General features: G+C 37.3%; 1 protein-coding gene across 1 annotated transcript in view; it reads right to left on the bottom strand.

Annotated features, from left to right (window-relative positions):
* The window catches only part of atp2a2b (ATPase sarcoplasmic/endoplasmic reticulum Ca2+ transporting 2b), a 42,436-nt gene extending 18,818 nt beyond the window's left edge, over positions 1-23,618 (bottom strand). The window contains exons 1-6 of the mRNA XM_067375036.1: positions 22,985-23,618; positions 22,535-22,552; positions 22,358-22,440; positions 17,587-17,691; positions 13,458-13,596; positions 1,006-1,086 (exon numbers count right to left, since the gene is read on the bottom strand). Of these exons, the coding sequence (XP_067231137.1) occupies positions 1,006-1,086; positions 13,458-13,596; positions 17,587-17,691; positions 22,358-22,440; positions 22,535-22,552; positions 22,985-23,102 (544 nt within the window). The 5' untranslated portion in view covers positions 23,103-23,618. The remainder of the gene's footprint in view (positions 1-1,005; positions 1,087-13,457; positions 13,597-17,586; positions 17,692-22,357; positions 22,441-22,534; positions 22,553-22,984) is intronic.
* Between the last annotated feature and the right edge of the window lie 3,366 nt (positions 23,619-26,984).

Raw genomic sequence — 26,984 nt, 5'->3', positions numbered from 1 at the left:
TTATGTAATTGCTTTAACGGTTCAGTTCTGGTCAGGATGGCAAAGAATCCGAACAAAAAATAGACACGGATGGAGCAGCTAAAAGATGAGGAGAAGCCGAACAAGCCGTTACCAATTAAGGCAGTGAAGCCTGACCTCACTTTTACAAGAGCACTTCCTTTCTGTCTTTCCCCCTAACTGGACTGCAGAGACAGAGCACAGCTGACCTCCCTTTAAAATAGGAAGCACTGAACCTTCTCAGGAAAAAATGCTTTATTTTTCCATCTCATATCAACTACTGAACTGACTTTATAAGGTGGCTTACTGCAGCAGTGTTTCCTGCACTGCTGTTCAGTTTGCTATGCTGAATCTATATTGCATCCGCAACAGTAACTATATTTAACTGTGGTTTTGTGATTAGATAAAAGGGTACTGTGACATTATTCAAAAAAACAAAACAAAAACAAAACATACTAGATTGTGATGTCTTTGCTGACGATAGCTGCAAAAATTAGACCAGAGTAGAAAAATACTGAACTGTGGATATTTAATGGTTCATACGGTCACATTTTTTCCTTATATTAAGGTAAAAAAGTAAAAAAAAAAAAAAAAAGGGCACATAAAGAACAATAAACTATATGGAATCCATTTACCTCCATTCATGTGTACATGAACCCAGGAGAGTGGAAACGCAAGCACACGTTAAGTAATTTGGTCTTTTCTTGTGTAACAGTCCAAGTTCGGTGAACTGTAGCCAGCAAATTAGCATAACAAAAGATGTTTGACCACAACATCACAGATTAACCTCTTGGCTCAATATAAACTAAGAATACAAATTTCGAAGTCGCATGGTGACAGTGCTATGAGAATTATGAATTCATTTAATTTTATTTTATATGGGATTCATTATTAAAAACACAATCCCAAGACTGTGAAATTATATCCTGTTGCTGATAACACACTGCAGCGTCCATAGTAAATTTTATCATCTCAAAGCCTAGTACAACTTGAAGCCATTGTTCTCACCTGTTAGAATGGACTGGTCCACCCTCAGTGTCGTTGACTTGATGGAAGTCAAGCGAATGTCAGCAGGAACTTTGTCACCCACTGAAAGGAAATAAAAACATGCTGTTAGATAGAGATAAATCCAGTGCTTAAAGCAAACAAGGCAAACCAAAAACAACACTATCTTGCCATTCTAAATTTATAAGAACATAATCAACCAGCAATAAAAGAGTAAGAACAATTCAGGAGAAAGGACTTGGATCCCTATAAGCAAAGCAAGTCAGGCTCTACGGATCTAAGAAAAGCTGTACCACCGATTACAACAAAGGTGCCATTTCACTTTCAAACGATGTTCGTAAGGCACAATGCCAAGTTGAAACCATGAACCACCAAGCAAGCATCCTTTGAATCTTAAGTACTGGCTCAACAGCTAATTGACGATAATGGATTGTGCTTTCAAGCAGATGGAATGAAGGCCAAAAATACATCACTCATCTAAAAAAGAAAACCGTACAAACCACGTTTTCAATTTTCCTGCAGAAACTTTTTAAGGTGCACTTGCTAAAGTTCTTAAGCAAGCTTTACAAAACCAAATATCACAGGAATTTTTTAAGACGCGTAGGAGGACCATCTCAACATCTTCAGATAAAAACTGCACTGAAGAGGTTAATGAACAGCATCAGCGGTGTTGGTTCGACTTTGACGTTGACAAAAATAGACTCGGCTTCATTCTTTCCACAAACAGAGGGGGGGGGGGGGGGTTAGTAATTGCTACTAGGAAAAGAGCAAATGTAAATACCGTAATCTTTTCTAAACAAATCTCTTAATGAATAAGGCGATGGATACTTGAGCATGTTAAAACACTTGACGTTTATTAGTCATTTGAGATGACATCTGTTTAAATCTTCTTGATGTGTAAATAGAGTTTATGAAAGAGTGGGCAATGACTAAGAATCTTTTCACAGGATGTTCTGGGTGGAAAGAACTTCAAATAACCTGAGGATATGGTCCTAGATGCTTTGCCTTTTCTGGACTAAGTTTTCAACAACATGCAAGTGCACCGATAGGCCTCTTTGCAATTTTTAATGGAGATGATGGGTGGTATCAGACCAACAACCAAACACAGGTCATATCAAAATAACTTTTCCATTTTAGGACCTATGGTGCATTGAGATGAGATTGTTAGTCCATAGAATGTATATAGAGGGGTTTAAGATCCTTCAAACTAAATATAGTTTACATATACAGCACATATATTTCATGAATTGAACATTGAACATGCTTTATTAGATTTATTAAGCAGAATAAGCACACACTTAGTGAAGGGCACTCAATGGAGCTCTAGGGGGGCTCTCTCTCTCACATATTTTTATATATATATATATATATATATATATATATATCATTTATATATATATATATATATATATATATATATATATATATATATATATATATATATATATATATATATATATATATATATATATATATAAAAATGATCTAATTTACAATAATACATATTTAAAATGCCCCTAAACCAAACTAAAAGAATGTGGAACATATTCCCAATATATAGCTCAAGTTAGAAAAAGGTCATATAACAGGGTAACCTACTTTAGATAGACAAGGAGAGAATGTCCTATAAGAATACATCACAGAAATATCATTTTTGGACTGCTTAATATTATTCTAATAATACTTGATAATGATAGAGTTAAAAAAAAATGCACAAGCCGTAGGCATTTTAATTAAAAGAACGCTCAAAAAACATCTTCAAAGGCCCGCTATGCTATAAAGCTTAGAGTTTTATTATCAATCCCTTGATGATTTCATCCAACAATGCTCAGATAGAGAAGTTCCAACCCAAAACACAAAAATCACCGTGACTTTCACAGAATCAAAACAAGGAAGTTAAAAGCTAACAACAAGTGGTTGTGTGGGTCATATTGACTGCTAATGGGTGGTTGGAAACAAACTGTCAAACACTCCTCAATGACTTCAGAAAGGCTTCAGCTATTTCCTCTTAGTGAGAAAAAGCATAGGACCTCTTTTAGGTTGTGATAAGCAGCAATTCCAACTGAGAGTTATTTATGGGTAAACCATAACGCTGTTTTAACTTCAGTTTGTGCTACAGATATTCACCTTTGGATGATCACGACAAAAAGAGTATACTGTGAAATTAAACAACTCAAAACATCAATAGTGCTCCTTAGCATGTGCCACAAAAAAACAAACGCATGCATCTTTGGTTCACATTAGCTTATATATTTTTGGGAAAACACAAGGGACATCTTGACCGCTAATAAACATGTTAGTAAGCAAACTTTAGGGAGGTCTAATCCCATTTTCAAAGGAAGCATTAACTGTTCCTCGCGTTGTCCCGGATTGCCTTTGGCTGGTTTGCGCAAAGATCACTCCCTCCCAAGCAGTCTCAACTGGCCGGGGCTCCCCTGGGAACGCTTCCTGAGGGAACGGACAGCGAGAGACCGCAAATGCAGCGACGACCCGGGAACATAAACACACAGGGCTGGATATGCTCATGCAGACAACTTGTCCTCCAAAAGCCTGTTCCTCCACTGCTGCCGATGGGACTGAACCGATGCCTGCTGAGGACAGCAAGAGAGGAGAAAGAGCAGAACACCTCCCCTTTAAACACGAGAGAAGAGAGAGCGGCCATCTGGCTCACTGATTATTTATCTCGTCAAATCTGGTCAACTCTTAACTGCACATCCTGTCTCTGTCCTTCATTCACTCACTCTCCACAGGGACAGGGTGGTCGTTAGATGTTGTAGAGTTTTGAGTACAATGAAACCCCACCTGAGCGATCACAGAGCAGCCTCGATTTAGTACTTCTAAGGACAATTCCCATGAGTCCGAGCCATAACCATAGCAAAGGAAACAATCTTGGTTCATTAGCAGAGAGGCACAGTAAATTTAGGAGCTGAACGATTGCAAAAAAGTGTGTCACTGGGAGGAAGACGACATTAGTGTACAGGAAGTCACACAACACATTTAAAACCACAAAAAGCCAGTGGCTTTACACTGGCTGCTTGTCACTTTCTCCCAGACATGATAAGCATTCACACTGCAGCGGTTAGCATGTGGCAAAGGCAGTCAGCTAATGTTTTTAATGCTTTCCATTTCCTCTTTTAAGGTCAATTCCTCAAGTGGCTTACATCAGCATTGCGCTTCACCATATTCCTTTGGGTCAACTGGGGCTTGCCTACACTTGTCCCCATCCCCCAGCATCCTCCTGCTTCTAGTCTCCTTGGCTAATGTCATACTACACTGACGTCCATCCCTTAAGGTGAGGCCTCGTTCAAGAGAAGAGTGACTGAGGGGCCGTTTACACAACACCGTTTTCAACTGAAAACTTTATACATTTATTTACATGACAACGGCATTCTGGTGGCCTGAAAACGCAAACTTTTTCAAAGTGAAAGTTTCTGAAAACTATACTGTTATTGTCTCTATGTAAACTACAAAAACAGGGACATCATGCACATGCGTATTATGAATTCTGTCTATGGGCATGTAGTGTTTCTTTACAAAGTGACATCGCCAACTAGGGCTGCACAATTATGACGAAAATCATAATTGATTATTCCCTTGAAGTTGTAATTGCGATAATTAATCACAATTTACATTAAATTATGTATTGAATAGCTTTATACCATTGTTTGAAGCAATTGCATGCCATATTTTTGTATAAAAATAAAAAAATCTGAAAACAATCGTTTTCTATAGCATTAAACCTCAAAAGTCAATGGTATAATAGGGGCTTTTGCCACCAGTGTGGTTCCCCGGTGACGTAAACTGCGCTTGTTGTTGTTACTTTTATTTTGACGGTGCAGCTTTTGATTAGCTTTTGCCATGCCCATGTGGTTGATGCCTAATGTCTCTAGCTTTGAAGAAGTACATAATCATGTTTTGCTTGGTCTGCTCAAAGTTGCCCTGGATTTTCTCTTAAGTGCACGGTTTAGAGGTCCATCTATCACTGTTTTCCATGTTTGCAGAGTTAGTTCGTGGAGTAAATATATAGGCTGTGTACACAGCTTTTAAAAAATGGCGAATGGTGATGGTGTTTCACGTGCGTTCGATATATCAGCATACACCTACGTCACTGGTAGCTTCTTTTTTGCTGGGTCAGAGCTTTTACACTCTGAAGTAGTCATGATTCACCTCTCACAACGTGACATGCTCAGAACTCACTTGTTAAACATGCAGAATAACGTAAGTGGATATTTTTCCTCGTAATCGCGCCTGTACAATGAACGTAAACACACACACAAAAAAATGGTTTTATCATGCAACTGTAACATTTAACTTTAATGTGCCGTTTCTATTTCATTTGACCCTTGATGTAACTTAGTGATATATTAAATAATATGTTTGAAAACAAGCAGTTCAGTCACTAAATTAAGCACATTATAGGTTACTTGAGATTTTTCACATTGCTGTATTAACTGTACCAGTCTTTACCAAGAAATTCTATTAAAAAATCATTTCTGTCCTCCTGCAGGACAGTTCAATTCTTTATGATAATTTAATATGAGCAGTTACAATGATGGTTTGGGACAACCATAATGTGTTTTTGTACAGTCAATTATTAGCAACAGACAGTGTTAAACAATCAAAATTACATGTTTATTGCTTATGAATTATACCAGGAGGTTTCAAGATTTTTCATGGCAAGGAGCCTTAAACAATCCTTATGAGCTTTTTTTTTTTTATTAGGCTTACATTATAATATAATAAAATATAATATAATATTTAAGTATTTAAACTGATATACAGTATTATATCAGTTGAAATGCTTCAGTTTGTTTAAACTTTATAATATATTAAACAAATGGAAGCATTTAAACAGATCTGATAGCTAAATATTTTTAAGAAAAGTGAACGTGTTAACTCTTTTATAGTTAACTAAACATCCCTGAAACCCACACTACCACCACACACAAAAATCTAAATTTAAACTGATGTATTTTGAGTTTAAGCTACACCTGTGGTGGGTGTGTGTTTGTAAATGTCTCAGAGTTTTGTTATATTCTGTGCCCATCATCCGTTGCCTCTCGTATTGATGTATTTAGTCCACAAACATTACAGTATTCTTGCCGCAACTGTTTTGGCTCAGGGCCAGCCAGCTCACACGCGCTCAATCGTTCTCTTTATATGAAACCTGTAAACCGCATTCACCAGTTCTAACTCTATAGCGACAATAACTCTATAGCGGGTGTCCAGAGCACTTCAATTATTTCTCATTTAAACTACTACAATCAAATGGATTTCCCCACACATGATTTTCATGTCAGTTCTCTGCGCGGCAAATATTTTTTTCTGCGCGGCCACGCACGCGCGCAGCTTAGAGGCAACATTGCTCACAGCATAATACAGCGTTTTTAGTCGTTTTTGCAGATAAGTGTGAAGGGGGACCGTTTTGACAATGCTGCCATCTGTACTTGAAAAACGCAAAGGAAAAACTTTTCCATTTTCAGTATATCGTTGTTACATAAACATACCCTCAAACAGAGAAAAAGTATTAAGGCATCACCTCAATGTGATTAATTCAGGGGTTGATATTGTCAATGTGAAAATATATTCGATTTCATACATTTCAGTTCTCGTTAAAAACCAGAAGAAATTCTGTCAGTGCAGTAAAACGTATATTTGGGTTGCCAGATATGTGTAACAAAATCATCCAAATTCCCAATCAAATCTAGCCTAAATACCAAAATTCAAAATTTGCCACTCCCATACCTAAAATACATATATTACAGTCACTGTTATGCATCACACACAATTTCAAATTACAGTACTACAGTAGTAATCAAACAGTCCATTTTCATAAATAAAAACTAGCACAATTTTATAATTGGTAGATTATGAATTGAACTTGGCAACCCTGATTCAAGATACAATCTATGAAAACATCTTATGCAATTATTGCTTCAAGTAATTTATACACTTCAACAAATATCTTGATTTAAGAAATGTTTTGGGCTATATTCAGACAGCAGGTAAATTAGATTATTTTTTTTTCCTCGGACTGTCCACACGATTAATTCAAAGTGATCAAATAAGATTTGGGTGTCCAGACATAACCAACCTATCTACATGGGCTGCTTTGGTAATGACGTAGGCGTACCCATGTACCCTTCAAAACAAATATGCTCCCTGTTGAGTTGCAGTGCACCACAACTTGAGAGACTGGGAACATCACATCTCATAGCCAATATACCGTTTGCATACTGTATGAGTAACTTTTTGGCATTTCCATCACCGGTTTTGATGTTATCGTTGTGTGTCGCATTAAGAGTGATGCAAAAGACAATATGAAATCTGATTTGAGCAGCCAGAGCATCTAGACTGAGACACATCTGTAAAAATCTGATTGGAATCGCATTTCAAACCACCTTCAAATTAGTGGTTAGAATCAGATTTGATAAAAAAATAAAAAAAAACAGGAAGATAACTTGAAGATTGAAGACTCAAAATCCACTGAGTTTAGCATTAGCAGCAGTGCTCGGAAATAAAGAGCTTTTACTGCATTTTGAAAGAGGAGATGCGCACAGCTGAGCGGTCAATTACCGCCGCTGGTCTGCAGATGACAGATGACGACCCAACTGCCCAACAGATCAGATGTTTCATGATGGCATCACTTCAAATGCTATCAGCCGGCAGATGTATGAAAGACTGTGGTTATAACGTAGAGATTTGAGAGGCTGTCATCTTCAGCAAAGCCCTGCAAGGTCATTCTTGTATGAGAGTGAAGTGAAACAAAAGTAGCTACAAGAACAAGTTTATGACTCACCTTCTAAAGAGCTAAGGTAGGGGGAAAAAAAATGCAAAGATATAAATGTACATGCAATCTATTGCTATTTAACCAATTTAGCAAGATGACGCAACCGTTGACAGGGTAACGGGACAAAGGGATAGGAGCTTTGCGCTGCTATGCTAGGAGTTAGATCAGCTATCACTGTTCTCAGATTGCTGGAGGATTTGAGGTATAATTTAATCCAGCCTTCAGTGTCACATGACCCTTCAGAAATCATTCTAATATGCTGATTTGCTGCTCAAGAAACTCATACTGCTTAATATTTTTGTGGAGATGTGATACATTTTTTTTCAGGATTCTTTGATGAATAGAAAGTCCTTGCTGAATAAAAGTATTAATTAAAGGTGTCATCGAATATGTAATATAAGTCTAGGTGTCCCTTGAATGTGTCTGTGAAGTTGCAGCTCAAAATACCTCATAGATTTTTTTTTTTTATTAATTTTTTTAACTGCCTATTTTGAGGCACAATTAGAAATGCACCGGTTCAGGCCACGGCCCCTTTAAATCACACACTCTCTGCCCCTTCCCGAGCTCTCGACTCTATCACTGCATAAAGTTCACACAGCTAATATAACCCTCAAAATGGATCTTTACAAAGTGTTCGTCATGCAACATGTCTAATCGCAATAGTATAGTATTTATTTGGATGTTTACATTTGATTCTGAATGAGTTTGAGGCTATGCTCCGTGGCTAACGGCTAATGCTACACTGCTGGAGAGATTTATAAAGAATGAAGTTGTGTTTATGCATTATACAGACTGCAAGTGTTTAAAAATGAAAATAGCGACGGCTCTTGTCTCCGTGAATACAGTAAGAAACGATGGTAACTTTAACCACATTTAACAGTACATTAACAACATGCTAACAAAACATTTAGAAAAACAATTTACAAATATCACTAAAAATATCATATCATGAATCATGTCAGTTATTATTGCTCCATCTGCCATTTTTCGCTGTTTTCCTTGCTTGCTTACCTAGTCTGATGATTCAGCTGTGCACAGATCCAGACGTTAATACTGGCTGCCCTTGTGTAATTCTTTGATCATGAGCTGGCATATGCAAATATTGGGGCGTACATATTAATAGTCCCAACTGTTACATAACAGTCTGTGTTATGTTGAGATTCGCCTGTTCTTCGGAGGTCTTTTAAACAAATGAGATTTATACAAGAAGGAGGAAACAATGGAGTTTGAGACACACTGTATGTCATTTCCATTTACTGAACTCTTGTTATTCAACTATGCCGAGGTAAATTCAATTTTCAATTCGATGGCACATTTAAAAAAACAAACAAAACAAAACTTTTGAACAGTACTGTACATGCTGGACGAAATGAGCTACATCATCTAGGTCTGTTAGTTCGAGTTCTCAAAATTGATTCTGTAGGCTGAAACTGAAGCATTTAAAAAGAAAAATTATTGCCTCAGTCTGACTGAAAGGTAACTTTTAAAAGGTGTGTAAACATTTATTTCCCTGCGTCATGCGGTTGCGTCACATTCCAAACCCTGCGGGTCTGATTAAAGATACGTCATGCAGACCTCATCAGGGAGCAGGGGAGCATCGCTTTTCAAACCTCACTGCACCATCTGCTGAAGGGCAGTTTGTCGACCTCCCAGCAGAGGCTGGAGGATGCACGTGGATGCTGAAGATTCATGCGAGATCAGCTGTGAGCTCTGGTGTCGCTCGACGGCAAGGTTCCACAGCTGCTGCCTCTAGACAGACACTTAACATTCCACTCACGAGACTCTTTCCCCCTGCAGTCACCTCCCTCTTTGTTTTTCTTCACTCCCTTCACCACCATCTTCCTGTTACACTGTTTTCCTCCATGCAAGAAGGGTTAACCTAAATCCATTTACCCAGCTTTATTCCTCCTATATAGGGGTTTTAGAGAATCAGACCCCTCTATGACCTCCCTCTGTCCTTCACAAGACAAAAAGGAATGCAGTTCTTTCTCTCTCCATCTCTGACTGCAACATCAAATGAAACAGTTGTCCTGCGTCACTCTACAGCACTATCTAAACCGATCAACCCCCCACCCCCATCATTTAAAATATAGCTACCATTGGCAACAATCGGAAAACCTGCACATGATGAAGCACATGAAGTTGACAAACACTCTTGTTAGAGTGCACAACCATGCTTTCTGCATGCAACTATGAACACAGTCTGAGCCATGGAGGGAAAAAAAAAGAAAGACATGAATACTGGTGCTTTTAATGAGTCAGTCAAAAAGATTTGCGAAATAGCCCTTTTGTTTGATTCAGATTCACTCAGTGAATCGTTCAGAGCCATTATTTGTCCGCAATTCGAAATGAACCACAAATTGCTACTGTTATGCATACTTCAATTAAATAATTAAGTTCAAGTAAAAATAAAAACACATTCTCTGAGTTTTGTTATTATGAAAAAAAAAAAAAAAAAAAAAAAAGTTCCAGCTTTTGTTTCAGCTTCTGCAAAAGAATCTTCATTTACTTTCTATAATATCATCTCTGAGGGTGTACTCACTCACGTGTGGTCCCTGTACCATGCTGGAGCACGTCTGACCCCCAAATTCTGGTTCATTTGACTACTGTGATCGCCCGGGCACGGTACGGTGAACCATGCCCTGGCCCGCTTCAAGAGGTGTGCTTGTGCTCTACTGTCATCAATACAACAACAACCATCTTCTATTACTGCATGGATGGTACACTGGTTCTCACCTTATTGATGATCAGGAATTGTAGTTTGCTAGTACAGTACAGTATAATTTTATTTAATGCCATGTCAGCATCTAAGGCTACTTTCATGGCAAAAATACATAAGTACATAAATACAATAAAAACCAAGCAAACAAACACATAGGGCTGCATGATTTAATCGCAATTAAACCGCATGCGATTTGGCAAAGGCTGCGATTATTTTATGCGCAGCTCGTCAGAGCTGTACAGCTCTGTGATCAGTAGTAAATGCTTCTCCATCTGAAAGCCAGAGGGCGCTCTTGTGAAGAAACTCCAAATATGCCCTGCTACAGAAGAAGATAACATGCATCATATCGCTGTAGCTGAATAAACAGAAGATTGAAACGCTTTGATTAAACATGACTAATAAACACACTACTGCCTTATTCTGTGTAAGAAATTCACATCATCTCACATAATGATGCTCAATTATGAAGTGAGTTTGGAGAAAAAAACGTTATTAAATGTTGTCTTTTGCTGTACAAGATGTTAATAAATGCTTCTCATGTCTGGAAGGTTGTATGACGCGTGTTGCTTTTTCAAAAGTACATTATAAGCGACTCAAACTTGCACTTGGAGCCATAATTCATTGACAAGCTGCACATAAAATAAAATAAATCTATAAATAAATAATCGCAGCCTTTACGATTTCATAATGGCACTAAGATTCGCGTTTAAGTGCAATTTCAATGTTATTTTTCGTATTGTGCGATAAATCGTGCAGCCCTACAAACAAACAAAGCAAGTAATATTATACAAGATTTTTTTTAATTAACATACAATAAAAATTCTAAAACCTTTCCAGGCAAAATCTTAGTTATTGAGTAAAGCTGCAAATTCCTCCATTAATGTCAGCTGTCATCATTTTCTGATACGCGCAGTACAATTAAGTGAAAATTGCTGCACAGCATAAGTGATAAATTAGACAGTCTGTTAACTAAAGCGCTTTTCTTCATGTTTTCTTCCAAACAGAAAGTTCCATCCTAATGACATAAGCGTGCTCCGGCCTGGAACGTTGAGTGCAATGTGAGTGCAGGCCAGAGGGGAGTGGGGAGAATTGTGTTCAGGCTTGGTACAAGGCAACTGTACCTAATGTGAGTATGCCCTTAGATGTATCCTTAGCAACTCCACCACCCACACAGAGGCATTGTAAGTAAAACATTTAAATTTGCAGAACCCGTCTGTTCAGGCAGCGCTCACAGGTTATGTAACAGGTACACTCACCTGGTTCCATTACCGCAGGGTATTAGTCAGAGCCGCGAAAACGCCGGCTCCTCCAATCCCCATCCTGCTGATGGCGGCTCTGCTGTACCATGTGGTTCACCTCTCAGCGCTACTTGTTTCATCTCACCATGACTAAGCAGCTATCTAACTCCACCTGAAGCCGGTGAGCACACACCTCAGCACGGATACACAAGGTTATAAAAAGGTTACACATGCACACAATGCAAACAGTGTGTGCCGGTCCTGAGCCAAAAATTAAAACAAGTTAAGGGCACTTAAGTGTTTGGTCAGTGGGCACTGCCACTTTCACACTGGCTGAAAGAATCTAGCAGCGTTAACAGCCGATGAATGTATAAAACCCAGTGAAGCAATAAAGAAGAGCCTAGTGATCTATTCCAGTGAGCAAAGAGACGTGGCATTACGTGAAGCAATATAGAGCAAGGGGCACTCCTGATAATCCCTATTCAGATGAATTCACGTGGGAACTCTAGAAGTTAACCAAATTACAAAGTACATGACTTTAACAGTCATTCTCTTCAAGGAAAATGGATAAAAAAAAATAAAAAAAAAAGATGACTCATCTTGCATTACACAAATAAAATACCCTCTAGAATGAGAGTTCCCTTCAACTAAATTATAAATTCCACCTTTGAACAGAAAAATTAACAAATAATCTCATACTAGATTTCCTTTTCCAAACAAATAATGGTTGCAAATGGTTTTTGATTTTTTTTTTTAAAAGAGTCTTCAAATGTATATCAAAGGTTTTTTAATGATTTATGTAAGATTTTTCAGTAAGTCTTTTTTAAATAAGTGACTCGCATTAAATTGAACAAAAGTGACAGTAAAGACATTTATGTTACAAAACACTATTTCAAATAAATGTTTAAAAAAAAAAGTTTGTTCATCAAATAATCCTGAAAAAAATATATCACGATTTATTATATTTTAAAATATATTAAAATAGAAAACAGTTATGTTAAATTGTTATAATTTTTCACATTACTATTACTGTAATATTGAAATTTTGTAATTTTCAAAAACACAAAACAAAAATCTTACTGATCTCAAAGTTTTGAACGGTTGTGTATGTATGTATAATATAACACACACACTTAATGACTTTCAAAATGATTAAATTCCATACATACAAAAAGTGACAAGCCCAACATGTACCACCTCAACAACTTCCTGTTTCAATAGGAAATACATCAACACTAAAGAAATGTGTGACTCATGTGGTATTTGAGTTTCACCAAGAAAAAAGCACAGGGAACACATAACAAAAAATGCAACACTAGCTCTCATTTCTCAAGCAATAAAGTGATGATATCCATTTATTAAAAAAATCAATTTGCAGCAAAGAAAACTTGACAGAGCAATTAATTAATTTGCTTTTTCTTGAAGTACCAGCAAAGCTCTAATTTGTACTCTCCAATAAAGTCTTTAGTGCGAAACCCTTGTAACGCGACCTTTCCCAAGGCAACCGTGTGATCACACACAAAGGTTCAGAGAGAGTGTCACTGTAATCCTAAACCACTGAGAAACCAACCTGTTCACACACTAGCAGTACCATCTGGATGATGGCACTGGCTGCTTTACACCTGTTGCTGATTAGTTTCCACTGCTGGTAAAAAATTATCTGTTCACGCAGGCTGAATTTTTTAACAGTCACTTAAATTCTTACCGGCAACTTCCACAATGTCCCCGGGTACGATGTCCCTGGCTTTGATCCTCTGTACGGTCTTCCTGTCCTGGCGATAGACCTTGCCCATCTCGGGTTCGTACTCCTTGAGGGCCTCAATGGCATTTTCTGCGTTTCTCTCCTGCAAACAGAACATGAATAGAAATTAGACATTTTCATATTCCTGGGACATCATAGCAGGCATAAAAAGTACTGGCATATCAGTGGCATATCTCACAGACAGTAAAATAAGCCAAGACTAAATTGGCTCACCTAACTATGAGAATTTTTGTCTTGGATGACTGAGGTACCATTGTATATGACTGAAGGGAAACTCCCTTTGAAGCTGACCTCCTTATTCTTAAGTTAAACATTGTATTTAAAGTGACCTTTTGCTTCCAGCATGATTAATCCCAAGAGACACACTTACTAATAGTGGTAGCCTGCCTGGCAGAGCATTTGGCAGCGTACTTCCTGTGGTTTCTCTTGCATGATGGGAACACAAAGTCTTATGTCAAACAAACAAATCTGGCGTGCCTAAGGGCGAAAAACCAGTTTTATGCCCGGACTCGGACAAATGAAGGGGGGTGGGTTGTGGTCAAGACATTTAAGGCAATAAGCTATAAATACACATGCCACAAAAGGCAAGTCAGCATCGCTTCTCAATAGAAGACTACGTTTTTGAATAAAATACTGGCATTATTAACTGCTGCTAATGTGTAGCAGCAGTTAATGCGTATTCTAACCACAGTACTGTACACATTCAGTGATAAAATTTCAGATAGCTAAAAAGTTGACAGAAATGACTCCTGTGCATTATGTTAATGATGAGAAATGAAGTAGAGAGGGCGGAAAAATTCAGATAAAAAGTCACACGATTTGATGCCTCGCGATTTTCATTTCACAGTTAATCTGAGCAGAACTGAAAGGAGGAAGGCCAGTCTAACTTTGTCTTTTGACTCAGACATCACTGAAGAAGCAGAGCATGTTGTCCTAAAAACACACTTGTTTCAAGCATGGAGTCTTCTTCAACAGAATGTGCTCTGCCAAACTTTAGATTTGGATTAAGACGATTGCCAAAATACAAAGTCAGTGCAAAAATTTATGAAAACACATTTCATTCATTTTATAAGTGCTCAAACAAGTCTAAGTGGCAAGGAAACAAACCATATAAGACAAATTCCTAGTTGGTTGGTTGGTGTTGCCAGCTTCCTTGGCTATTTTCATTGCATGTAACAAGCAAGTTGAAAACTAGAAAAGAGCTAATTAAAAGCTTATATAAAAGGTTTAGATAAAAACTAAAATGGATTCAGGGTTGACTCTGTTTGCAGAGTAAAATAATTTTCATAAAAGAACTTAAACCAGGGCAATTTAATTAAATATATTTAAGAGATATTGACACTGGCATGAGAAGCACAGCAGAGGATCTTCATTTGATATTAAGAACTTGTGTGTGATTCTGCAATGACCTATTTGGTATCTGATCCCAGCTATGAGTTAATTGAAAAAGGACCAACTGAGCCGGCATTCTGACGTAGATCACGGTGGCGCTGCACTGTGTTTACACCGTAGGAGACTGACACGGGAGATAAGAAATTGTTGAACAAAGTCGTTTTTTTGTTTTGTTTTTGCATGCAAAAAGTATTCTCATCACTTCACAACATTAAGGTTGAACCACTGTTTAGATGTGGACTATTTTAACAATGTCTTTACTACCTTTCTGGACCTTGAAAGTAGTAATAACATTGCTCCAATCTACTGAAGGCCAGAAAGCTCACAGATTTCATCAAAAATACCTTAATTTGTGTTCCGAAGATAAACAAAGGTCTTACGGGTTTGGAACGACATGAGGCTGAGTAATTAATGACAGAATTTGAAATGACAGAAAGTCTAACCATTTAATTTTTTTAATAATTTTGATGAATAGAAAGTTCAAAAGAACAGCATTTATGTAAAATAGAGATCTTTTGTGCTTTTAGTGTCATTTTTGAACAATTAAATGCATCCTTGCTTAGTTAGATTAATATCTTTAAAAAACAAAATACTGACCCAAAACATTTGAACAGTAGTGTAAACTCAACAGGTAACACTACCTTTGTACCACCATACTTCAGTATGTATTGGTTGCTGAGAAACACTCAGTTCTTTCCTGTGAACATTTAATGGGCCTGTAAATCTACTAAAGCTGGTGCATGGACCGGTGCTCTCTGAAATGAAGTTTGCCCTGAGCTAGCAACTGCTTACTCTCCTCTCTGATTGAAAAAGTGGCCGTATGAACCAGAGGATAATTAGTCCTCTTGCCCCTCACGTTATACCTGCCACTAGGGATGCAATTCACCAAAAAAGTTGGAATGAACTATGAGGAATTGTAATGGGAACACTTGTAGGCCACCTGTGAGCCAAAACTGTATGAAGACAACCTCACAAAATGGCTGATATGATGAGTGCAGTTCTCATTTCTTTGTTAACACAATTCTTACTAAATAAAGGAGGATTCATTGGACTCTGTTTAAACAAGCCAAAGATAAGCAAGAAAATTAAGTCAAAAGCTATAAAAAAGTACAACAGTACCGTTCAATCCCTTGGGGTCGGCAACATTTTTTTTTTTTTTATGTTTTTGACAAGTCTCATGCTTACTAAGGCTGATTTTTTTTTAATCAAATACAGTAAAAACAGTAATACTGTGAAATATTATTACAATTTAAAATAACTTTTCTATCTTAATATACAGTATATTAATATACAAGTTATTCCCATGATGGCAAAGCTGAATTTTCGGCATCATTACTCAGAATTCAGTGTCACATGGTCCTTCAGAAATGATTCTAATATGCTGATTTGCTGCTCAAGAAACATTTCTGATTATTATTATCAATGTTGAAAACAGTTGGGCTAATTAATATTTTTGTGGAAACCATGATACGTTTTTTCAGGATTCTACGATGAACAGCATTTATTTGAATTAGAAATCATTTGTAACATTACAAATGCTTACTCTCACTTCTGATCAATTTAATGTACCATTGTTGAATAAAAGTATTAATTTCAAAACAAAAATCCTACTGTCCCCAAACTTTTGAACAGTGATGCATTTAACAAAAAAAAGGTTGATTTGCATAGAAAAGAAAAATGCATTAAATTATTAATTAAACTGCATTTGTCTGCAAAAGGTAAGAATACACTATTGCATAGATACCTCAGAGCTACCAAAGGCTCTAAAGCCTGTGATTTCATAGGGTCTTTAAAGAAATCTTTCCATTTATATTCACCATTATCTGCAAAACTATAGCCCAAGGCATTCAACACTGTGCTGCTGCTGTGCCCTTTAAGGAGACCACTTGAAGAAGTAGAAAACTACTAGCAGGAGACAAGGCTGAGGATTCTCAGGCAGTCTGCGTAATGAATGGTGACCAAAATAAAATGATAGAGAGAAATCTGGGACATGGTTTCAGGGCCGCTGAGAGGTGCTGGAGAAAATAGGGTCTTGGCTCTATGCTGGATTCCACTGGGACAGTGGGACTATCTTTAGAAAAGGGCAGGGGAAAAAAACGGCCACATGTTTTCATTTTCATAACAAGGCTAACTGCACTTCACAAGAAAAACTACATTCACAATATAAAAAAAAGTGTCTAAAAGAAACTTGAAACCTGGCCTTGTTACAAGGAATATGTAAACTATCAGCGGAAAACAGCTGTAAGAAACAGCTGGTATTGGAGGACAGTAGATGTAAAGCTATAAAGCTCATTATGAACACTATTCAAAAGTAATACCACTGTCACCAAGGCAGTATTTGAGCAAAAATACAGTAATATTGTATAATAATAATAATAATAATAATATATATATATATATAACATTTTATTATGACTTTATAAATGTATGTCACCTTTGATCAAAACGTCCTTGCTGAATAAAAGTATTAATTACTTTCGAAACAAAAAAGAAATCTTACTGATCTCAAACTTATGAACAGTAGAAAAGCAGTTTTGCTCTCGTACAACATTAAAGTATGGCCTCAAAGATTGTTGTTCATAAACATCTGGCAGAGCACATCAAAAATCAACCGTATTTCCACTTGGTGTTCAGAAATACATTATAAAATAAAGCAAAGCTGAAAACAAAGGAGTCTTACCTGCCAGACACCTACAATAGCGTTGGCTATAAGAATTAGCAATATTACAAAAGGCTCCACAAACGCTGTGATGGTCTCCTCTCCCTCTTCAAACCAGGCCAGTACCTATAAAAGAAAAACAGAAAAAACAAATACTTCTTAATTTAGGATTTCATGTTGATCAAACAGCCATTATCAAATTACTGAATAACACAGGAGTGTTCCAAGGAAGACATTTTAGTGTGTCATGTTTTACATTTTTTTATCTTTACCAGAGCATGCCTCTGTATCTCGGCAGGAGTTGTGGCTGTGTGCCAGGTGTCAAAACTGACTGCTGTCAGCAACTGCACAAGAATGTCTATATACTTAATGCACGCCGCTTTTAGGTGGCATAAACAAGACAACGTACTTAACTAGCTAGCCATGTGAACTTACAGGCATGCTTGACATTGTCCAGACATGGTCCAGTGAATACTGAAGCACTGAGACCTTTATGTATTATGATCCAATTAAGACAGACCAGCTTTCATCAATCTAGAGACTAAGGGCTTAAGCGTACCTGGGCCACACAAGAGGTCTCGCTAGCCAATTCAAGAACATCATAACACCCATGCAAAACGTGTTATGTGCAAAAATATAATAGTAACAGCGATACTTATCTGAGCAAACATCACTAACAAGCCAACATAAGCAATGTACAGTGCATAAAACCAAGGCGAGTATTTTAACACCAACCTACATATTCTAGTGAGGCAAGAAGCTTTCTATTCCCTATGCAGTCTGTGGAATATTTTGTTCCTGTAACGTCCTGTTTTTTTATTTTTTATTTTCCCCAGTGGGTACGTAGCTTGAATTCTGTTCGATTAGATCCCTGACCTTGTACAACAGGTTTCCTTTGCAGCTTTTTGTCATCATTTTAATGATACACTGTATACCTAAGCTAGTTCACTGAGACAAACTAGACTCAATTAGGCTAATCAGACATGCGTATGGTAACATCCTCTACCCAATTTAGCTCAACGACCAACACGTTTCTATGAAGAATTATACAGAAACTTGTGTAATTAATAGACTGTATTGCAGATAAATATAATATACACCATCATTAAAAAGTGTGGCATGTTTTTTTTGTTAGTAAGGAGGCATTAAATTGATCAAAACTGACAGTAAATATTTCATAAAACGAATGTTTTTAGTGAAGAGTTGAACAAACAAAGCCCTTGTGAGCATAAAAGATTTCTTTCCAAAAACAATCTTACCAACTTTTGAATTAGTGAATAAACTACTTCTATAACAATTAAAATATTTTATTCTGAATAGCTCATTTGTTGTAATGTTTCAAAAGATAATTATCCAATTTTAGTTTTTATATATACTGAATTATGTGGCACACATGTTTTGCCTTTATAGAACAAATAGGACATACTACAAATGTTCTACGTTAATAGCAGCTTAACTAAACTTAAGACAAAATACAGAAATGAAACGTTATTTCTGGTAAAATGATGACTTCTGAATGTTAACCGGTGCAAAGCACAATGGCTTCATCTTGCTTGAAATTCAATTAAATGAGATGCCACTCAAAACCATTCTGACTTCAATTATAAAGGGCCCTTGTGGAAAGAGCTGTGGTTGTAAATTCCAGTTGCTGTGCTTAGTCCTGATAGGATGTACTGTGTTGATTGAATAACACCCTTAGCCTTGTGGGAATAAGAGCAAGTTAATGCATCTCTATTAGAAGTAGCGAGGGCAAGCATAACAGGTTTGGACCCTGTTTAGACCTGTATATAGCCAAGTGTAAATGGGGCCTAAGACAGATCTTAAACAATACAGAGGCACAAATTCAGGGGCAACAACCTTCCCTGTTGCCAGTAAGACTTGTGCAATGCCACAACAACACTGGTCGCCTGATGAGAAGACGAGGAATGAGCAGCCGTTTGAGAAACATCCTTGTTCCCCCTCTTTTTATATATTTGTCATGTAAACAAGCATGCTGTAATAATAATAATCCTCAATGTTGATGCAACAAACAATGATTTTTCAGCAAACCCACAGATCCAAACAAAGGAAGTGGATGAAGTCGGTTTAACGGAGTAACCTAACCAGGGTATTTTACACCATGTTCTCAGTGAGAGCTCTTTAAGCCCTTTCGGACTTGCACCATGCCTCCCATTCCAGCGGTGAAACATTATCCAAATAGACATGTTGTAAAGACTCCAGACAGCATAAATGAACCACCGAGCGAACCACCGTACATCATCGCCTTGTCGCCTGATGACAGTATATTGTAACATGATCAAAAATATTGCGCAGAGCATTTATAAAGCACTCAGACACCTTCAGCATGGTACTCATTACCCACTGCATCTCAGTTTTTAAAAAGTCATGCAGAGATTAACATTTACCACTAATGAACCAAAAAGAAGTCAAATAAATCTAAATAAAAATTGCTATTCTACAAGGCCATAATGCTATATGCTATATTATTATATTTGAGTGCTGACCCAGGAGTCCAGGAGTGGAACTGGAGCAGAAATTACAGAAAACTTTGGGTGTTTTCTTTTTGGGTGAGCGGTGAGGGGAATTCTGTTGCTCCGGTACACTAACATTATGTTGTTTCAGACCGGTTTAGTTTACATGTCACTTGGTTACAGCCAAGTTTGTTTGTTTTTTTTTCATTGGAGAAGACACATACAAACCATTTTCTTTAAGAATCATGTTACTTAAAGGGTTAGTTCATCCAAAAATAAAAATTCTGTTATCAATTACTCACCCTCATGTCATTCCAACCTATAAGACTTTCGTTCATCTTCTTGTGGAAGCTCAAACGTGCAGCGTAACACATGAGAATGAACCTCATTTGTTCTAGCACGTAAAGCAAACATGCTTGAGCTTCTGTTTACTAGGGGTGCAATGTTTCAGATTACTCACGGTTCGGTTTGTACCACGGTTTTAGGCTCACGGTTTCGGTATGTGCTATGTTCAGGTAAAAAAATTACTATTGTCAAATAAAAATAAAGTAGTATGAACAAATAATCAAATGGCACAAATAAATACAGTAAAGCAAGGATACAAATAAATAAAGCTTTTCAGGTTTTTCATGTGTCCAGTTTTCAGGTACAGAAATTGAATAAAGAAGCTAATAAAATGTAAAACAACATTTCATGCAATCTTCACTGTATAAATAAGTAAAGATCAATCGTTATTAATTATTAAGTTACTATTCAGTCATCAGCAATGAGTGATTTTCTTGTCTTTTGTTGTTTGATTAACATTAAAAACACATTCAGAGAGCAGGAATGCAAGGGCTGCTGTCTCTTTAAGACATAATACGTTACACGGATCAGTGCACTGATACTGAACACATCGTTCATCCTTCTTTCTCGAGTGTATAGGTTCACTAAACACATAACCGACTATGCTTGCTAGGATACTCGCCAAGACGGACATGTTGATATAATTTTGTGTGAGTTTGTCCGTTCAAGCACAAGACTTGAAGTCGACCACCTCAATATTTGCTCTCTGTACACGCGCTTCCGCGTGCACAAATCTTCTCACAGCGCGCGCGTGTGAACTGCTTCTCAGACACGGAGAACTGCGCGAGAATCAGTTCTCTGTCGCTCCTTGCACTCGAATGTTTAAATTGGCAAGGCTTAAAATGAGTTTAGTTTAAACGGAGATAGCAACGTGTGCTGTTAAGGTCTCACCTGCGCTCGCGCGCTATCAACACCCGAGTGATGACGGCGTAAATGACTGCTCATATAGAGCATGCGGCACTCGCATTTAGCAAAGTTTAGGGGAAGCCAGAATGCGTATCCATCGACAGAAACATACATTAGCCTAAATCTGTTTTATTTATTTTCTACAAGCCATATTATAGATGCGTATGCGTCCTCCTCAGATGTGAGATGAACCGCGGTGCAAGTGCGTGCCGAACGATATGGTTCGATTTTTTACCGAGAACCGTTTCACCCCTACAGTTTACCAAACCTGATGTGCGAGTTGATGCATGTTTATATGTGAATATAAGCCTAAATTCAATCTGTTCATCAAATAAAGCAATCGTGTCTCTTCAGAAAATTTGGACTAAACCGCTCAACTCATATGGATTAGTTTTATGATCTCTTTATGAACTTTTGAAGCGTCAAAGTGGTTGCATGGACTGTCAATGGAAAGACAGAAATCTCTTAGATTTCATTAAAATATCTTCATTTGTGTTTCAAAGAGGAATGAACGTCTTACAGGTTTGGAATGACACAAGGGAGAGTAACTTTTTTTCATTTTTGGGGCAGACTAACCCTTTAATATTAATTAAAAGTTTTGCTAAATTGCTCTTCTAGTACAGTGAATCTCAACCTTTTTTGAGTAATGGACCCCGTCATATTTAGAACAGTCCTCAAGGACCCCAGAATAATACTGGCTCATTGGTATCATTAATGTCTTTGTGATGACCAAATGCAATCAAGTATAATTTACTACTACGTTAGTTGACTTGTCGTCAGTTATATATTATACATATATTATCTTCTTCTTTTATGGTAACGTGTCAAATGTCAAAATATACAAATATTCATATTCAGATATTTTATAAGGACCACTAGGGGTCCATAGACCCCTGGTTGAGAAACACTTCTAGTAGATGCCAACTATATTGTACTCTGCACAATGATAAGGTTGAATCTGATCTAATCTAACCCTATTTTATCTAACCCAGATAAAACCGGGGAAAATTATCTTGTGTAAAAATCTAAACAGGTAATGTATTCAAATAATACTGAATTGAGGTACTTACAAAAGATATGCAAGCTGCCAGGAGAAGAATCCTCACTAAAAGATCCTCAAATTGTTCCACCACCAACTCCCACAGTGATTTTCCTGAAAAAAATAAGCATGTGAATACATGATAATAAAGACCAAGGTGTGAAATGCATAAAAAGAGTCGTTAACAGAACACATGACAAAGGATTACCCTCTTCCGCAGGCAATTCTGTGAGATTCACAGCATGGAGAGAGAGAGAGAGGAGAAAAAAAGATAACATTAGAGCCTTAAAGTTCATGTACTGCAATAAAAAAATTCCTATACATCATGTATGCTTTAAAAGCAAAAGACAATATTAATATTTAAAACAATAACAACAACAGGTTGTTTATATTTACAACATTGGTTTCTGGCCAAATGTGTAAAATTAGAGTACTCGCTGGTGGCGAGCAGCAGTGACGTCACGCTCGCTCCTTCATTTCGGACACATGCCGGCTGATGAAAAGAATATCGCCGCATGTGCGCCCGCTCTTGTACGGGCCTAACCACCCTCTTGCACTCGACCAACATTGCGAAATAACCTAAACCTATTTGCTCTCTAGTGCACTGCCGATCCCAGTCTCTCGGTTAGCATTAGCCGGGCCACGTTCGCTCACTCACCGTTCGGTCCCCATTTCTCCCGCTGCCGTTTCACTTGCTCCAGGCCGAGCCCAGTGCTTTCATTCACGGAGAAATAGCTGTAAACTTCCTCCACGGTTTTCGTGTGTGCGTTCTCCATCGTGGACGGACGGACACGCTGATTATGAACGGACTCGCAACCCCCCAAAAACGGGCTTCTTCAAAGCCTTCAGTCTTGACTCAGAAGATCCACGAAAAACTTGATCCAAAAACAACCGTAGTGACTTGAGATAAACAGCACGCGATGATCGCCAATTTTAACTTTTCAGTTCGGGCGTTTAATTAGAAGAAAAGTTATTAACCCGGACTTATTCAACCAAAAATTACGCAACAGACATCTTGAACTCGCTGGTTGTTCTTGATCTTAAAATGTTTCGATGCCTGAAGGGAGTCCGAGTGTCCTTATGATGTGTTCAATAACCCCAAAATAGTATTTCGGATCTATCCTTGGCTCATTCCCTTGAATCGCAGCACACTGCCGGTGTTCGCAGCTCTAGCACCATCAGCACCAATCGCGTGTCTCCGCTCCGCCGCTCTCCTGATCCGCATGCAAAGCTCTCGCTGTCCGCATGTGGAATGCGTTCATTGGCTGCGCGGACTCCGGAAATCCCGTTTCTTCCTTTGACTTTTCTTCGTCACGTCACTGTGGATCAGCTGACCCTGCTTGCTTTGGCCGACGTCACTCCAGTTGAAGAAGGGTGCAGTGTGGCAAAGATATTTCCCTAGAATGCACAATCTAGAGACGGTAGGGGGTTTGATTCATGCCATGGACTCACCAAAAATATTCATTCACTCGTTCCGTGCCATTTTCTGCAGGTTACGTCGGTAGGTGGCGACAGTGAATGCTGACGATTCATACACAACCGATTCGCTACATACGATTCGTTGACGACCGAAACGTTTTTATAAATACTTTGAATTATTATTATTTTTTTATTTTAGATTTTAATTTTAGTTGAAGGTTTAGTTGTGTATTTCAGTACTACATTAAGAACGTTGCCTTTGTAACTAGCGGAATGTCACGTGGTGTGGGCCTAATTTGAATTGTTTCATTAAAATATTTGTGGATTTGATGTTTGTTTTTAATCTTTTACATGTTTTTTTGTTTGTTTGTTTGTTTCATAAATCATTTTGTGTTCCATAATTGTTTTAACTAACTTAGTCAAGACTTGACCTTCAAAAATACAATTACCTTAAGGATTAGTCCACTTTCAAATATAATTTTCGTGATAATTTACTTACCCCCATGTCATCCAAGATGTTCATGTCTTTTTTTTCTTCAGTCGAAAAGAAATTAAGGTTTTTTATGAAAACATTCCAGGATTTTTCTCCATATAGTGGACTTCAATGGAGCCCAAACAGTTAAAGTTACAGTTAACAGCGATCCCAGACAAGAAATAAGGGTCTTATCTAGAGAAAATGTCGCTCATTTTCTAAAAATGAATTACATTTTTTATACGTTTTAACCATAAATGCTCATCTTGAACTAGCTCTCTTCTCTATTAGAATTCCAGCAGTGTGGACGCTGCTAAGTGTATTACTGCCCTCCACAGGTCAAAGTTTGAACTAAATTGTCATATACAATATACTAGTGCAAGTATATAACATTTAGTTCAAACTTTGACCTGTGGAGGGCAGTAATACAGCCTTAGCAGTGTCTGCACTACACTGCTGGAATTCAAATAGAGAAAAAGAAGAGAGCTAGTTCAAGATGAGCATTTATTGTTAAAATGTATATTATTATTATTATTTTTTATTAGAAAATGGGATGGTTTTTCGTCTGGGATCATGTAGAACGTTTTGAAGCTGCAATGAAACTGTAATTTTGACTTTCAACTGTCTGAAGGCCATTGAAGTCCACTATAAGGAGAGAAATCCTGGAATGTTTTCATCAAAAACCTGAATTTCTTTTTGACTGAAGAAAGGAAGATATGAACATCTTGGATGACATGGGGGTGAGTAAATTATCAGGAAAATTTTATTTAAAAATGGTAACTAATGCTTTAAATATTCACCAGAGTGAAAATGTGATAATTTGTTATAGCCTACAACTTTTATTCAGATGATATGAAATAAAGCTTATTTATGAATGTGTATCTTCAATATTCCCACATTGGTAGTTATGATATAACAAGGAATTGCTATCAAATTCTTTAACACACAGTCATGTAGTTTAACTAAAAAACAACAGATGAATGAGTAAATTACTACAAAAAAACTTCTTCCTTGTTCTTTCATGTGTTGTGGTTCAAATGTGACTGGCAAGCTTATTTTCTTAGGATGGCTGATCCCATTCTTAATTAGAACTGATAATTTAGGTGTGTCTGATTAATTAAACAGTTAAACAGGCAGTCATGTGGCCAAACATTTAAATAATTTTGTTATCTTTCTTATTTGGTTAAGATACAGTGTAGAAAGCAAGCTTGTGTGGACTCGTTTTCTTCACATAGGGCTTTGTTCACTGTTCTTCACCATTACCCAGGCATCATTTGGAGCTTATATTTGAACACACAAGATAAGGCCACTCACTGCTCACTGTCTCACTGATGAAAAGGAGGAATGAAACAACATAAGATTAACTTGGACCCTGGGTCTACAGCCATTTTGCAACCCTACAGGCTCAGATAAAAAGATATGTAACAGCTAAATTAGTTTTCCCAAAGCTGGGTTGTCATGGAGACATGACATGGTGTTTTTCATGTCGCTTTTTTATAAGTCGATCTCATAGTCAAATGTCTATCTGGAATATAAAGTTGAATGTTCACGTACTTTGCAGATCTGGAAGTTTGTTTAACACTTATGGATAAATACACACACACAAACACAACATTACTGTACCCTGATGTCCCTATGGTTCCATAAAAGTTGATTTGGCTCATGGAAACAGAAATGTCCAAAAAAGGCAATCAGCATAATCTTACAGCACAGATTCACAGTCCATCTGTCGGGGTCTCTGACCGCTACAATAGAAGGTGTTTTTCCCCTGACTGACACTATTATGAAACTTCAACCTCAAATCTGTACTGATGTATTCTGTATTATTGGTAGAGTTTCAAACTATACCATTACCATTTAATATGTATTAAAATATTATATTAAAATATAAATTATATGATCTACAGGCTTCCCAATGTCATTTAAATACTGTAAATTTCAGAGACTTTCAGGCCAAAAAAATGTGAAAATGTTTAAAGAGTCTTGGATTTTTGTAGTTTTGTAATTCCATGGCATAGAATGTTATCTGAAATTATTAAAAATTCTTTTTGCAGAAATCATAAACGACCAGAAAAATAATGGAAACCAAAATGTTGTGGAAACCAGGAAGCTCAGGTTTTGATTCACAGTTAAAATACAACCCGTGAATCCGAACTGTGAACTACATAAGGCATAAACTGCTACAATAACTTCCACAGTAAGCTTTATAAAGGATTAAAGATGTTTTCTTTTGTATCGTAATTGCATTCACTGAAAGGTCAACTGAGCCAGTAATAGCCCATTTATCACAAACCTCATGACTGACACATTAATTGCAGCAGGCTTGAGAGAACAACTCGGTCAGCATCTCAATGATGTGCAATGAAGTGTCAAGCTGTTTGGACGAACCTGTAGATGCTCTTTATGGATTTATATCTGTAATGGGTTCCAATTAGCTACTAGAATCTTAAAATTATACTGATCTAGAATTCTGAATTGTTATTTAACCAATAACTATTAGCATTTTTTCAATCTGAATAGGCGGCTTCCTCTGTTGGGTGCGGAAGATTTGTTGGATTGTTTGAATCAGTAATAAGGCGTCCCAGAGTTCATGAGAAGAGTCAGATTTTTCCGTAGGATTACGCTGTGTTCATTGTACCGTCTCTTCTCTGTCTAATACAGTGGGGTGTCATTTGCATGCTAAACATATCAACAAAAGATAAGGCACAAGACAAATGTCTGGTAACCATGGAGTGCGACAGACAGATCTGATGTAAAACCATTCCTC

The sequence above is a fragment of the Chanodichthys erythropterus genome, chromosome 22, assembly GCF_024489055.1.
Source record: "Chanodichthys erythropterus isolate Z2021 chromosome 22, ASM2448905v1, whole genome shotgun sequence".
NCBI lineage: Eukaryota > Metazoa > Chordata > Actinopteri > Cypriniformes > Xenocyprididae > Chanodichthys > Chanodichthys erythropterus.
This window is presented reverse-complemented; position numbering and strand designations above follow the sequence as displayed.